Source organism: Anguilla rostrata, chromosome 9, assembly GCF_018555375.3.
Source record: "Anguilla rostrata isolate EN2019 chromosome 9, ASM1855537v3, whole genome shotgun sequence".
NCBI lineage: Eukaryota > Metazoa > Chordata > Actinopteri > Anguilliformes > Anguillidae > Anguilla > Anguilla rostrata.
In genome coordinates this window covers 30,119,409-30,135,777 of record NC_057941.1, presented here as the reverse complement: position 1 = coordinate 30,135,777, position 16,369 = coordinate 30,119,409, and the positions used below count along the sequence as shown (strand labels likewise).

At 45.9% G+C, this 16,369-nt stretch overlaps 1 protein-coding gene and 1 long non-coding RNA gene across 2 annotated transcripts; one reads left to right on the top strand and one right to left on the bottom strand.

The window, feature by feature from the left end:
• Nucleotides 1-140: 140 nt before the first annotated feature.
• LOC135262375 (uncharacterized) lies at nucleotides 141-1,150 on the top strand. Its single transcript, XR_010332190.1, has 2 exons — nucleotides 141-390; nucleotides 627-1,150. It is a non-coding gene; the product is annotated as an uncharacterized LOC135262375 (long non-coding RNA).
• Nucleotides 1,151-1,597: 447 nt separating this feature from the next.
• LOC135262342 (FERM domain-containing protein 7-like) lies at nucleotides 1,598-16,361 on the bottom strand. Its single transcript, XM_064349350.1, has 13 exons — nucleotides 11,550-16,361; nucleotides 11,015-11,192; nucleotides 10,253-10,412; nucleotides 8,380-8,484; nucleotides 7,947-7,989; nucleotides 7,633-7,711; nucleotides 7,456-7,553; nucleotides 7,235-7,349; nucleotides 6,760-6,907; nucleotides 6,286-6,381; nucleotides 5,320-5,657; nucleotides 5,069-5,144; nucleotides 1,598-3,482 (listed from the first exon to the last, which is right to left on the bottom strand). Exons 3-13 carry the CDS (start codon nucleotides 10,388-10,390, stop codon nucleotides 2,478-2,480), a joined length of 2,241 nt encoding a protein of 746 aa, XP_064205420.1. The 5' UTR covers nucleotides 10,391-10,412; nucleotides 11,015-11,192; nucleotides 11,550-16,361; the 3' UTR covers nucleotides 1,598-2,477.
• Between the last annotated feature and the right edge of the window lie 8 nt (nucleotides 16,362-16,369).

The window sequence follows — 16,369 nt, the reverse complement described above, 5'->3', positions numbered from 1 at the left end:
TGTGAGTAACCCCATCGCCCCCCGCCCCCAGCTGAGCTCGCAGCGAAGCCCAGCATCCGCCAGCAGCTGAGCCTGTGCCCGCACCGCGCGGTCACCAATGCACGAGCGTGGGGGTGTAAGCATCGCACACCTTCAGAGGTGAGTGAGTGTGTGTGTGTGTGTGTGTGTGTGTGGAAGCACATCCTGCACACCTTCAAGAGGTGAGAGAGAGAGAGTGTGTGTGTGTGTGTGTGTGCGTGTGTGTGTGGGAGCACATCCTGCACACCTTCAAGAGGTGAGAGAGAGTGTGTGTGTGTGTGTGTGAGCACATCCTGCACACCTTCAAGAGGTGAGAGAGTGTGTGTGTGTGTGTGTATGTGTGTGGAAGCACATCCTGCACACCTTCAAGAGGTGAGAGAGTGTGTGTGTGTGTGGAAGCACATCCTGCACACCTTCAGGAGGTGAGTGTGTGTGTGTGTGTGTCTGTGTGGAAGCACATGCTGCACACCTTCAAGAGTGTAGGGGGGTGTTTCAGGTCAGGGCAGAGAAAATCCCCTGGCGAGGGTGGGGGGGGGGGGGTGTACTATGATGAGTGACCGGATTTCTGAGGGGTCCCCTTAAACTCTCACCCATGTTTGTGTTCTCAGGTTTCCAAAAAATTAATGGAGCAAGAGGAGCAGATGGTGAAGACCCCCTCCCCTCCCCCCAAACACACACAGGACTGAGCAACTTACCTGTACCTGAGTGAACGTCGTACCCAACAGGAATGACAGCACATTTTAGAATTATTGTTGAAATATACATCTTGAGGTTCTTTTATCAGCCTGTGCTTAGTTGGAGAAGCTCATAAGAGCATTCTGATAAGATTATTATTATTATTATTATTATTGTTTTGGAAATTGGTTCCAGGCTGAAAATTATACTGTGTGTTAAAGTTGAAAACACCGATCTTCTGCTGAGCATAAGACACTCTGTTCAGGCATGTATTTTATATTTAAACTCTATTCTATTACTCTTACTTCACTGCTATAGGATATATTTAAGTGTAGAGTTGTAACAATCGGTCAGTTTGGAGGCCAGGCTGTTCAGCCTCGTTTGGTGGGACATTTGTCTGAAGCGGATTACACAACCTGCTGTACAAGAAAATAATTATCTAAACGGAAAAAAATAACATACCTCACAAGTACGCCGAAAGCAGCCTGTCTGACGGGCGTGTGAGAATAGCGAATATCGATCAAATAGAATTCTCTCTTTGGGACTCCGCAAGGGGGCTGGTCCACCCCCATTGGGAGACCCCCCCCCCCGCCCCCCCCCCACCCCACCAGGATCAGGCGCGTGAGTTCCGCAGACAAACTTCCCCAGTTCTCCCAGTGAAATGGGCGCCCCTTCAGTTTGCGTTGGACGTAGCGGGGAAACGGTCTCATTTTTAAATGTTATTTCTAGGTTGTTTTTCATTTTCTTGGAGCAGATCTCCAAGGGGGGGGGGGGGTTCATTCTCTGGCTGTGGTACAGTTCCTCCTTCCAGAGTCTTAAACTCTGTTTTTCTGAAGCAAACACCCGATGTCAGTTTAAAAGCGCTATACACCTGCGGCGATGCAGAGAGTTTTTCTCCTTAGCACGTTTTTATTTGTGTGGGTTTTGTTTGGTCTCATGAAAAGTGTGAGAAATCAAGCTGCCAAGCTCTCCGCTGACCTCTAAACCAGCTCTGAACAAGGTGCCATTGCAGGTTTGGCAGTGACACTGTACCAAGTAGCAAGGTGGGGGAAGTATGCCAACAGGACATCCAACTGTGCCTAAAACTAAAGAATTGTATTGAACTTCTCTATTTTATTGTAATGCTCATTGTCTCGGAAATTGCTTTAAAAAAATAGGAGTAATAACTGTTGCCAGATTGTTTGGAATTTTTGAAAGCAATAATGTTTGGATATATTTTTATATTTTCTGTACAACAAGCAGACAAAAGATTTTGTAAATATTCTTAATCTGGGTTTTCTAAAGAAAATTGTATTTGGTTGTACTGCAGAGAGAGGTTTATAATGTCCTGTAGAATCACTAGTCTTGTAAATCTGTTTTTGAACTAATTTTGGTTTGGGTTTTAAGAATAAATATTTAAATTGTGAGTTTATGGAATGGGATTGGTTATGTGGTTATTTCTTGTGTGCTAATGTGTGTGTGAATTAATTGGTTAAATAATCTATTTCAAACTGCAGGAACTCACAGAAACACCCTGGGAAGAGTTCAGTCTTCTAGAACTCCAGATCTCTGTTCATACAGACATAATTTATTGATGAAATGCATCATCAAATTTCCAAGCTAAAAATGCAGAAATAAATGAAGCATAACTCTCGTCATTCCAGTTGCACACAAATACTCCCATTTTTGTCAGCAGTTTAAATCGTTGGTTCATGCGTGAGATGAAAGAGAGCTGTCCTGCGTTGTGATTGGCTTGGGTACCCCCAGCAGGTGGATGCATTGACTGTGCCAGCTCTATGGCTGACTCAGGACTTGAGAGCAGAGGAAGAGGGGCTGATGGCCGTGCAGTCCTCCTCCTCCTCCACCTCGCCCAGCTGCAGGCTGCCGGAGGAGATGCGCATGCGGGCCAGGGACGCTCCGTGCCCCGCTGTGCCCCCGGAGGGGCAGTAGTAGGGGTAGATGACCTCCGAGTCCGAGTCGCTGAAGCTGAAGTCCGCGGCGCTCCCGGCGCCCAGGACGCAGAGGGAGGCGGGCCGCTCGGGCACGGGGGCGGAGTTTAGGGGGAGGTAGGAGGGGCGAACGGGGGCATGGCGCCTGGACAGGTGGGGGTAGTGGCCCAGCGGGCGGAACTCCGCGGCGTGGGCGGGGGATGGGCGGAGCAGCTTGATGTCGGTCTGACTCCAGGAGCGCTTGGGCAGCCCCGCCTGGTAGCTGGAGTCGTCGCTGAAATGGCCGGCCTCCTCCCTGCCGGAGGCCCCGGGCCAATGCCCGCCCCCCATCACGCCCGCCTCGCAGCCCCGCCCCCGCCGTCGCTGGGGCGACAGGGACGAGGGGTGGGAGAAGCTGGATGAGCGGATGACATCATCGAGGAAGGCGTGCCGGTGGGTGGGGTGGGGGGCGTGGCCCAGAGAGGCGGCGGCGGCAGCGGCGGCGCCGCGGGTCAGGTATGCCTGGGCGGAGGGCGGGAGGGCGGAGATCGGGATGGCTGCCACAGCAGAGCGGAGGGCGGGGTGCAGCTCCAAACCGGGGCTGGGGTACAGGAGCACCAGCTGGCTGCTGTCAATCCAGGGCAGGTTCAGCCCCGGCCCCGCCCCCGGCCCCGCCTCTGCGCTGGAGAAGGAGGAGGACCGCGACTGAGCAAAGGCGCTGGGTGGGGCCGGGGGCGGGCCTTGGGCATGAGGCTCCATGGTAAAGGCCACCTCCACAGCAGATTGGCTGCGCTTTCCCCCAAGAGCCACCAAGCCCCTCCCCTTGTCGCTGCAGGCCTGAGCAAAGGCTGAGTGTGGGAACACCTGAGACTGCTCGTACACCTGCAGAGAAGCACGCGTCAGCTACCTCACATACACACCATCAGCTAAAACACACATACACACCATCAGATAAAACACAGACATACACACCATCAGATAAAACACAGACATACATACACACCATCAGATAAAACACAGACATACACACCATCAGCTAAAACACAGACATACACACCATCCGCTAAAACACACATACACACCATCAGATAAAACACAGACATACACACCATCAGATAAAACACAGACATACACACCATCAGATAAAACACAGACATACACACCATCAGTTAAAACACAGACATACGCACCATCAACTAAAACACAAACATACACACCATCAGCTAAAACACAGACATACACACCATCAGCTAAAACACAGACATACACACCATCAGCTAAAACACAGACATACACACCATCAGCTAAAACACACATACACACCATCAGCTAAAACACAGACATACACACCATCAGCTAAAACACACATACACACCATCAGCTAAAACACAGACATACACACCATCAGCTAAAACACAGACATACACACCATCAGCTAAAACACAGACATACACACCATCAGCTAAAACACAGACATACACACCATCAGTTAAAACACAGACATACACACCATCAGCACAAACACATGCATACACACCATCAGCTACAAAACAAACATACATATATACACACCATCAGCTGCAACACAAACATACATATACGCACCATCAGCTACAACACAAACATACATATACGCACCATCAGCTACAACATAAACATACATGTACACACCATCAGCTACAGCAGAAACATACATATACGCACCATCAGCTACAACACAAACATACAGACCATCAGCTAAAACACAGACATACACACCATCAGTTAAAACACAGACATACATATATACACACCATCAGCTACAACACAAACATACATATATACACACCATCAGCTACAACACAAACATACATATACGCACCATCAGCTACAACACAAACATACATATACGCACCATCAGCTACAACACAAACATACATATACGCACCATCAGCTACAACACAAACATACATGTACACACCATCAGCTACAGCAGAAAAATACATATTCATGGGCAGTCCAGCTGAGCTGCATTGGAACTGCTTTGGTGGAGTACTCTTCACAGGATACCATTTACATCAGATATTTCAGTTGCATTTTGGATGTATAAATGTATGATTTTCAAGGATTTTTAATGCAATAGTGCAACCTTCAACTGTAGGGCTTCTTTGCAAGATGGACAGACACTTAAAGGCATAAGTATTTTCAGTCCTGGTAGTGGAATTAATGTGTAAATCAATTTGCTTGCTGTCTCATTTATCACTATCAGCATACTATTGTATAATTCCATATTATGCCAACAAAGATGAAAGCATTTTTTTAATTTGGGAAATGTTCAAGGACAGGGTGTAATATAATAATTTCCCAGGATCCAAATATTTTCAAGGATTTTTAGGGACAGCGAGTGCATTAGCTGGAAACAGCTAGTTGTGTGAAATATGAATATTTTATGAATGTTTAACGAGTAAACTGATGACAGAGTAGCATACCTGTTTGGAGACGTCAGTGAGGAGATCGGGAGATGACCTGCACTGCCGTGTGTCATAATATGACCTGCAGTACTTCCTGTAAAACACACTACTGATCAGCCGTTTTTATGAATGTGTGCATGCGCATACACACGATGTGTGTGCTCGCTCTCACATGCGTAACATGCATGCTGTACCCATGTGCACGTGCCCACACACACACACACACACACACACATCCGTACACACACTGCACAGTGGGGGTTCCTCACCTTTCAAAGGGCAGGTTCTTCTTCTCAGCCCCTCTCACACAGTCCAGCAGCTGTTTCTGTGTTCTGCCACTGAAATAATAATCCCCTTTTATTATTATAGCTGAGCAGCTTCCTCTGCCCCCCACCACCCCATCCTGCGGTACGGGCTGGCCTGACCCAGCTGGGGGGACCTGCCTGTATCTGAAGCAGGAGCCTTTGCTGCAGAGCAGGGACTTGTGGCGGGACCTGGGCTCCTCTGACCGGCGGAAGAAGGCGTGGTTCTCCACACACATCTTCCAGAAGGCCTTACACACGTCCCTGCTGGCCATGGTGAACTCCACCGTGTCCCTGCGAGAGGGCTGGGCACACGCGCACAGACGCGCATGCACACACATGCATACACGCACACATGCACACACACACACACACACATGCATACACGCACGCACACACACACACACACACACACATGCATACACGCACGCACACACACACACACACACACATGCATACACGCACGCACGCACACACACACACACACACGCACGCATGCACACACACGCACACATGCATACGACGTGCACACACATGCAACACGCACACAGCACACGCAGCACACACACATGCATACACGCACACATGCATACAGCAGCTACGTACCACACATGCGACACATGCAACACGCACCACCATGCATCACGAGAACACCACCACAACAACATGCATAACGCCCTACACAAACCACAGCAGCATACACACCGCCACATGCATCACCCGCAAACATGCAACACCAGATCACACACACATCCATGAAAATCACAGCAGGCAGACTCGACACTGCCACAGGACACACACACGCACACACACACATGCACACAGCATCACTAGTAGGATATTCTTAACACATAATTACCCAGCTTTATAGGATTTAGGAAATCTGAAACTCCTCATGACCTGCTCATGTCCCCTTAAGAGAGAACTACTCACCACAATCTTCTCGTGAAGTTTTATCAAAAAGTGTTTCCTCTTGAAACTCAGCTTCCGGATTTTGGCCCAGCTGAAAGTGTTGATTTTTCTGTTACCCTGGAAACAGGGAAAACAACAACACTAGTATCAAACATTCCGAGGTAAATCTTTTACGAATGTTCTGGAGGCAGAACTCGAATGAGCATTCAGAGGTAGATTTTTAACTATCGCCCTCAGGCAGGCGTGTCCAATGTTTCGTGCCACAGATCTTCATTGGTGAGCAGGTGAGGATCTGTGCAGACTTACTTGTGACAGAGGAAGCGAGTGAGTGTAGGAGTGGACCAATGAGAGCAGAGGAGCAGAGCTCCCATAAGCCACAGGGTAGAGGGACATCGGAACTGCAGGTGCATCCTGGGAGATCAGCGCTGCCGTGCATTGAGATTAGTGAAGAGACACCTGAGTATTACAGCCTACTTTTAGGAGAGCAGTGTTCACCTGGAAGACCAGCAGGCCCATGTGCGTGACCGCCAGGTTTATCCTCATGCCCTCGCCGTCGCTTGCTGCCTGCAGGCGGATCCCGTACATGTCCAGCTTGCGTGCCACCTCCAGCAGCAGCGCGTCTGACTCCGCTGGGGTCCGGCCCCTGAAGCACAGCAGCGTCCACGCTCAACATCCACCTCCACAACACCTCAACCTCCACAACTTCACCCTCAACATCCACCTCCACAACACATCCTCAATGCCTCCACATCCATGACACCTGCCCCTCAGCAACACCTCCACTTCCACTTCCACAACACCTTCGCAATAGTAATTATCTTGTGCCTGGGCGTCCTTGAAGGTATCGTTTGGGGGGTTCCCTGGCCAGACTTGATATGCAATGACTATATAGATATACAATCTGAAAATGAGTAAATCTCTAGTGGTACACATGGATGATGGCAGGCCTAATGGGTCTTGGCTCACATACCTGTGCCTCTTGTGAAGGCGCATGATCTTTTTGTCCAGGTATTCCTGATTGGGGATGTATTTCTTGCTGTCCAGGTGCTGCATGTCCAGCTGCTCGTCATAGTCGCCCAACTCTGCTACAGGTGAAAACCGCACCCAACACAACGGTCTTCATCTTCACTCATTTTTCTCATCACATTCCATCTGGTCTTACAGTGAAACAGGGGAATTGTAGCAACTTACACTGTAATATATAGGAGACCAGCAAAGCAGTGCTGTTGTCATTACAGGTGAGGCTCCCATTGGACAGATCCTGTTTGATCTGCAATGCAAACAGGTATCTGTGGAAACATAACGCATGTGAGCACTGACACACCTGCACAGACAGGATGGGTACGCCCGGTGGGAGGAGTCACACACCTGGTCAAATCTTTCTGCAGCCGCCCTGGATCCGGGGGGAAGAACTTGACGATGAAGCGGAAAGTGATGTCACCGGTGCCTGTAAGGAAAAGAGAGAAGGTCTCATGCCATTGGTTCAGTCCTGTGCGATCACAGTAAGGCGTCCAGTGAATCAGGCAAGAGAGAAGGTCACCCTATGCTGACCATTCCCTGAACACTGGTAATGTACTGAAAATTTTCACTACAAAATAAAATGGAGAACATTATTTTCAGATGCCGTTCCAAGTTCCACAGATGTCTGAGCAGAGGCATCACTTAAATTACCTGAAACTTACTTATAACCTGTTTTGCCAGTGGTTTCAGGAGCTCCACCCACACCTGCAATTAAAGAGACGCAGATTATAGAAAACTTGACCCTCTGAGAACATCACAAAAATATGTGGGTGCTTGCTGTGAGGCACTAACTCAGCTATCATTCTGGCCATGTCCAAATCAGCGCATTTTCCTACTATTAAGTATACAAGTTGTATATTCAATAGTAGGCAAGTGTGCTGATTCAGACTGGAACTGGAAGCTCCATCCACAGACTCTCACACTAATCACTGGCTTATTGCTGACTCCACCAACAGTCTTACAAAGGACCAATCACTGGCTCCTCCCACAGCTTCTTGCAGGACTAATCCTTGCCTCTACCCACAGCCCCTTAGACAACTAATTATTGGCTCCACCCACAGCTATTCACAGGACCACGCTTTGTGTGTCACTCACGTAGCCACCGCTGTGGTGACGGAACTCCAACCCAAAGTATTCCTTCTCCAGGAGCTTCAGGTGTCCACACACTCTGTTATAAAAGTCATTTCCCAGAATCCTTGGCTACAACCAAAACAAACAAAAGTTAATGCTGTCATCCTGTGAATCTAAAAACAATCACTCAGTCAGTTCACTTCGTGATGTGCATTAGGTAAAAGAGTATCTCTGCGCAGCAATAAACAGTAAGCAAAATGTTTGCCTCTAAAGATGTCTGTGATACTTGTACAATTCAGCTCCATCATGTACAAAGCAATGTCTATGACAGTAATTACATGATTGTCTTCATATTTAGGGCAGGAGGAAGAAGGGAGGCTTTTCCTCCACCGGTCAGTTTATTTCCAACATATTTTCCCACAGCAGCCAGCCCATAGGTACACTGAGCCAGTTTGTTTCCACCTCTACTGGGAAAAATGGGTATAATGCAGTGGCAAAGGGGTGTAACAAGGCAGACAGCCTGGTGCCAGGTCTACAGTGGAAACGGGGAATAACTGGTGAGCTGGTTTCAGTTCCGTAGAGGGAAATGGGGTATAGACCGTCTCCACTAGAGACTACTGTAACTTAAGGATCTTCAGAGACCACAGCCTATTTTTGTCAATACTGAAGAATACATTAATAAATGACATAGATGCTGTTGTTGATGGAGTGTGTTTCTCAGTGGTGAGGAATATGAAAATCTAACTGAACTAAACAGCGGTTGTCCTGTTTCCTGGTGTGTTTAATTAATTTGTTGAAGATAAAATTATGTACCTTTGTAGGATAAAGGATATAAGGAAGTTGGTCAGATTGAACCCAGCTTATCACATTGCTGTGGACAATATGGCCCATATCCTTGACCCTTTTCCATTCACCACAATAAAAACAGAATATCTTAAGAGGATCTGGAACTTTTACATAAGATAATTCTTTGGGGAAATGGGCGTGTGTGCATTGTCCCCATTAAATAAACACAAAAAAAAACAAATTCATCTTTTCAGCAGTGTAGTACATAGCTCAGGAGGTAAGACCGATTGTCTGGCAGTCGGAGGGTTGCCGGTTCAAACCCCGCCCTGGCATGTCGAAGTGTCCTTGAGCAAGACACCTAACCCCTAACCCCTAACTGCTCTGGCGAATGAGAGGCATCAATTGTAAAGCGCTTTGGATAAAAGCGCTATATAAATGCAGTCCATTTACCATTTACCATTAGTACTCCAACCACAGTTAGACCATTGCCAAGCTAAAGCTATTTGAAGATGTGAAGACTCATTTCGATGGCAATACATTAAAAACCGACTGCTCTGTCCCCGTTCTTAGAAAAGGGGGGGGGGTAGAGCCATCTCATGCCCAGAGGTAAGAGGGAGGAGTGGCCATGGATAGAGCACGCAGAGAGCACCCTACTCCCACAGCCGCGTCACTCTCTCGCGCCATGGGCTCCTCTTCTTCAGCGGCTAGGGCTCCAGCGATTGTCCTCCTTCACGCAGAGATGTACAACGCCCTCAGCGCCAACTCAAGTCAATGCAGCCGAGCATAATGGACATAATGCCGACACTGTGCCAGCAAAGCACAGGAGACAGAAGAGCACCATCCCCCAACAGTCAGTATAACCAAAGGAAACGCAAGATAGAAAATGATAAAGATGAGCAGGGCTCACGCAGGTTAGCCCCTTTGGGGGTGTGTTGGTGAGTAGCTCCGTCGTAAGTTTTAATTAGGTTTTTAGAAACACCACTATTACTCTATTTTCAACTAACATAACTCAATAAAATGGGAATTAATATGGTACAAATATGCGTACAGTACAATTATAAAATATACTTTGAAATTATTAACCGAATAGATAAGTTGATATTTTCTTTACCTCGACTTCGAACACATGCTCAGAATCGTCCAGGAAGATCACGCGCACCTGCAGGCTACCCTCCTTGGAGACATTGCGTGCGCTGGCTCTTTTCTGTGAAGTTTTTAAGAAATGGAGCCTCCCGCGGCTATCCTCCATGGTCACCTCCTATTCTTCGCCCCTACGACAATAACACAATCTTTACCATTCACTCTCCGCCAGTTTTAACTCCACACTGCTCCGATTGTCTGGAGAAATCACCGAGGTTTTGAGATAAATCGAGGTTTTTGGACAGAGCTGCGAACGAGGTATATTAAGCATGGCACGGATTAAACACTACCCGTGAATGCCACATTAGTGTCATTACCTACAATTGCTTAATTGTATTTGAGAAAAATATACTGTGGGCAATGATGTGATTCTAAACTGATTTTTTTTTAAATCCCGAAATACCCTTTAACCTAAACTCTACAAGAAATCAGAATGTTGCCTGCGTTTGCCGCTATTAGATGACATTACAATCACTTGACAGACGCTTGTATCAATTACGATGTACAGTAGTATACGGATAAAAAACGACCGCCACGACATTTATTCTAAATCACTTGTGCGACTCTAAATCATGACATGTTGCATTTTAACTACTTTATATCAATGTAACACTTATACACATTTAAACAACGATTCTCGTCAACAATTAATATATAGTAACACACCAAGCTATTTTATTTTCCCCAAAAGACCACTTGCCTACACATACATTAACCAGTAGATAAAATATACCTGAATTTCTTTCGTTTTCGGATGTCATAGTCCCAGCATTACCGGAGATAATTCCATTAGGGTGTTCAGTCCTGTGATGCTTGCTTCGCGTAGGGGACGATGCCGCCTGGGGCTACAGAGGCGACGCCACAGCCACCTGACTGTGCTGTGGCCCCTCGTTGGGGAATGCCTAGAGAACCTTTACATGCCATTTGAATGGGTACTGCTGTTCTGGCAAATTTGGATGTTAAATATGAGGCAACGTGTGGATAAATACCGGCCTGCAGAACTAGGCCTTCGAAATTAGGCACGATTTAAATGAGGACATTAGGAATTATTTAATTGAACAGTGATTATGTAATCATACAAATAAATTCAATTTACAGAAGAAAAAAAACAGAATAAAACATGGTAAATTATAACATGGTTTTATACTGTTTGCAGCGTCAACTAGCCTAGTCTGCTAAAGGACCGAACTAATTGTTATGTAAACAAAAAAGTCAGATTACATACATGAATACATCACTTACATTACACTATATTACATTGCACTCACTTAGCAGACACTCATCCATAGGAATTTATCATCCTTGTTGTAGCTAGACTGTTCAAATGGTTCCAGTGCCTGCATCATCCCCATGGTATGGAGCCTGGACTCTTCCAGTGCTGAGTGTGGTCTGAACAGGTCCCCTGGACTCTAGCATCCATCACCTAGATAGCACCTAGGGATAGGCTGGTTTCAGTTCGCACGTCCATCCACTGACCAGTCGGATTCCTGCAAGTCCACCAGTTGAGTCTTCCTCTGACTCATGTCTGTGTGAGCCTAATTTGTATACTGAAGTCTATAAGGACAAGGGATCCTTCTCCATTTAGAAAAGTGATCTTCTGAATGGAAAGCAAAGGAATACCAAAGTGCAGCATCACCAGGATGGTGCAGAAGGCCAATTTATCAATCATACATGTAGTTAGCTAACAATTAGACTTGTAAACAAAAGTAAATGCTACTGAGTGGTCAACAAAATATTTTGAACATGTAGGGAGCAGCCAAATACTTTTGCTAACACTATTACAGAACTCAGCTGAGACTGTTTCAAAGAAATAAGACATGCCATTACGTTTGACATTCCAGACCAAATCTAATTCTGCAGTTTAGAATGTTTATAACGCATATTTAAAATTAAGATTTTTATGCAAATACACTATACATGTGCTTGCAATACTAGCGAGGAATGCAACTATTTAATAATACCACAAGATGGCGCTTTATGCGTATTAAATGACGGCGACAAGGGGTACTATAGGTGAGCACTGCGCCACGGAACAGGGAACTTTTGTATGCTCCTCAAGTGTACGCGCGCGCATTAAGAGTTCTGTAAGGGTTGGGCGCACCTGCATAAGCCAATCGTAAGTGGCATTTGCCTGGTAAAATGGCAATTGTACTGGTAATTATAGCGTTATGACAATTTTTCAACTTAAGTTTTTAACTTTATATTATATATTTGAAATGGGGTGCACTCTTTCACTGTATTTCTCCACGTATCAAATGAGTGGCATTTATGTACTCTTGGCAATTCGGTACGGATACGTTTTAAAGACGAATGTTGACGTGTAAATCATAAATCCTGGCTCTGTGTGACCAAGCATGTCGCAAAACGATTCTTTTTCAACAGCACGTGGAGTAGTCCTTTTGTAAGGGAAGTGAGTCTTGAAGAGCAAGGTCGAGGACGGTTTCCAAGAGCGATACCGTCCGCAAAAGCATGCTGAGCGCAGCAGTGCTTGCGCTTGCCGCAAGTAGCAAGCATCGCCTATACCTGTATGCAGCGTTTGCACACCCGTGGGGTCATCGCGAGCGCGCAGACGCGGGACAAGCAGTCAAGGGAATCTGTGAAAAAAATGCAAATATTCAATAACCAAGACCGAATTCTCTGTGGTCTTCCTAACCGCCCCCCACGGAGACACGCACGTCTGTCTGATCGCTGTCTTGCCGGTAGCAGTATTTACCCTTTGCGTTATAATGTCAGGACTTGCCATGCAGAAAATTGATTCCCAATGATACAATTGAGAAATAGGGTCACTCACCAAGAAATAAAGAACAAAAACTCCAAGACACAACACAACGCAATGGTGGAAATAAACGACTGACGGCCGATTTAGGCACGCGCCTGATGGGATTCCATCACACTACTGCTGGAGATTTGCCGTTTGGTGTACAGTGTCTGCAGGGATTGTCAGCCATCTGGTGGGTGACTGGGGCCGCAGAGCCATTACAGCTGATCTGTGGTACTGTGCGTTAGCGCGGTCTGCAGGGCGCGGGAAAGGCCAGCCTGCCGTCTACAGCGCTCATAGAAATGCAGCGTGTAAACCCACAGGCAAGTCTGTCTCGTGCTGCCAGAAAGATGCACGATGTTCGGATAAAGCAGGCCGTTTTGACAAGATACTAATAACTGAGCCATGTGTTTAAGGGGAACTCATCGCCATTTCTCCAGCAAACGGCCTCACCAGAACCGTGATTAAATTAGAGAAAGACAAAGAGACTGAGCTCATAGCACTGTTTGAAGACCGAACCATATGTTCCACCCAGCTCTCAAACTAACCCGTCTCTTCTTGCCGTCTCCGCTGTCTTTGTCTTCGCCGGAGCCCCTTTTCAGCCCTCCCATTCGTCCCAAGTGAATGGCCGGTTTTTTGAAAGTGGGAATACCTCTCAAATGTTAAACGGCACCTCGGCCTGTGCTGCAGCTGCTGTTCCATCACATATCATTAGGTTAGTTGGATTTTCCGCATGGAAAATGGTTTGCACCTGTCGGAGAAAATGTTTTCCACAGTCCATTCAGGGTGCATCATTAGCGCGTAACTTTTTTTCCTGTGTGCGCATTTTTTTCCTGGAAAAAACAGGCAACTGCTTAGAAGTCATGTCACAAGAGGGGCTTTCTATCATTTATCAGAAGTCTAGAGACAAGAGATATGCGATTTTATTTTCCCATTTTTCTTACAGTAGCCTATCTTTAAACTCTTATTGTAGCGATTGCCAAAAACGTCACTAAATTAAGAGTTACACTTTCATGAATACAAGTAAACTAAATAAACCTTGTTTATATATTTAGTATACAGCAACCTTGAGCAGCTCAGTCATTTGTAATTGTAATAAGCTATGGCAGAGAGATCACAGTAAAAGAGAAGCATTTGAAATATGAATCGGTTGATTCATCCAGTTATTCAAGTTATTCAATTGGGGGGGGGGGGGGGGTGGTTGGGGGTTCTTGTAGTTCCATTTAGACGTTGGCATATTTATTTCTTTACTTCCAAAGCCATGTTGGTGGGTTGGCTGAAGTACAATTAACCCTACGTGGGGATGTGTATCACATTCATTGAGTTCCATTCACATCTTGTATGCGTCACATACATCTTTGCCGTTATTCTACGTATATATACTTTAATATCAACGACACAATGCGGACCATAGTCATTTGTATTAGCGGAATTAAAGATCACGTGCAGACTGCATTGAAGGGTAATATGAATGTCTTTTACTGGGACTATTACAACAATAGCTCAAGGCTGCCGGTTTTTTCCCCCTACAATACCCACAAACCCACCCTTTCCTCATTACATGCTGCCCAGCTGATTGTCCAGCTCCTTCTGCTGCCCTGATACACTACAGCAGCTCTCTCCTTGCTGGCCTCTCTGTATGGCCTCCAGCTGAAACTGAACACTGCTGCTCCTCCAAGTAACAATCAGGCAAAAGCAGGAGCTATTTCATTATTGATACTGAGTATTCAAGGCTATATAAAGGCTGTTTTATCACAAAATATGGCCTACTTACAAGATTCAAGACAGCCATTTAAAATGTCTTTATTGAATGGTTTTATGCTTGCTCCAGGACTCCAGCACCTTGTGCTGTATATCTTACCTCTAATTTCTCTCATTACAATTTCTTGTATGGCTGCATTTAGGCTGTTTTCAAGAGCCGCTGTTCGGACAAATTAATCTACCTCCTCCAGATGACCTACCTGGTAGCTCATTGTCAGACTAATCTAAGAAATAATGCTAACGGCTCACATTGTGCTGGCTTGTAGTGTACAAGAGCCCTAGACCACCGTGCCTTATCACTGTATCACCTCTTTGCTTCTCATACAAACAATCTCATCTACTGGCGTTACTTAGAGTAGGTTTCACAGACAGATTTAGCAGGCTATGCGTGGCTCCTCGCTATGGCTGTTACAAGTATGGTGAGCGTGAGCCTTTACTACCACTTTTCTTAGACCATCGTGATGATCACAGTTTTTCTTTACTCTGGCTCCTAATGGTGGAAAGAGCTCCCCACTACAGTAGAGTCTATTGTAAGATACAGACTGAAAAAACACATATTGAAATTGCATCACAGCTCAAGTAATGTTGAACTATGACCGCTTTTATGGCTTACTAGCTCCACCTATGTACATCTGAAACTATATCCTCAAGAACTAATTTGCTGCTCGAGGAACTACATTTATGTTGTATGTTTACGTTGCTGTTAAGTTATGCATTAACAGTTATCGGCAGTGACCCTAACGACTTGGCACCAGCTCTGTGTTGCCTAAACCTTTTTGATCGCACTTACGCAAGTCACTTTAGGAAGAGCATATAAATGCTTCAATGTAATGTACTGCAGCTATCTAGCCAAATAGCCTCATGAAATAATATAGCACATTAAAATACTGTTGACAGCATCATGGCAGGTCATCCGGGCTTCACTAATAATGACTACTTAATTTTTCCTTAAATACTTCATATTTCTATTTGGTGTAAGGTCTCCTTCAGGCTAGCAAGATCCACTTGACACAAATATACCTTTCAAAATGGTACCGGTGTAGAGCCCAAGTTCATGATCAAATTCACAACTTGGTACACTACACTTCCCTAGAATAAACTTTTAACGTCGCTTTTTTTTGCTAGCTAGTGACCCATTGTTTTCAAATGAAAATGTCACTGATGGGAGTCTAATAAAAAGACTGAAGGGCTTGTCTCAAAAGTTTTCTGTGAGTAGCTAGCTATCGTTTATGTGTCGTTTCGTAGGTAGGTTGTACTAACCCTGTAGGACTAGCATTTTGGTGCTCTGATGAGTGATGTCAGCAGGGCTGCTTCCACACCAGCCCGGTTCAGTCTATCCCCAAAGTGCTTTGTCCTGGACGGTGAATAATTATTTAAAGAATGCGTCTTGCTTCTGCTCAGTGTTACTGCACATTTACCCCTTCTGTCAACACCAATCTCAGAGGCTCACAAGTGGGCACCAACCTCACAGAGTCCTTTGGTTGAGTAGAGTATGCAGCAAAGAAGTAGCTCTAAGAACCTAGTCAGAGAGTGCAGGAGGCTTAACTCTGGATTAAGAAAAGTCAGTTG

What these genes read in the sequence shown, in the direction of transcription:
- LOC135262342 (XM_064349350.1), bottom strand. Translation starts at nt 10,390, where the DNA reads ATGGAGGATAGCCGCGGGAGGCTCCATTTCTTAAAAACTTCACAGAAA. An exon ending in ACTGGCAAAACAGGTTATAA is followed by an intron (nt 7,712 to 7,946) that starts GTAAGTTTCAGG and finishes TTTTCCTTACAG; the next exon opens with GCACCGGTGACATCACTTTC. An exon ending in AAGAACCTGCCCTTTGAAAG is followed by an intron (nt 5,145 to 5,319) that starts GTGAGGAACCCC and finishes TGTGTTTTACAG; the next exon opens with GAAGTACTGCAGGTCATATT.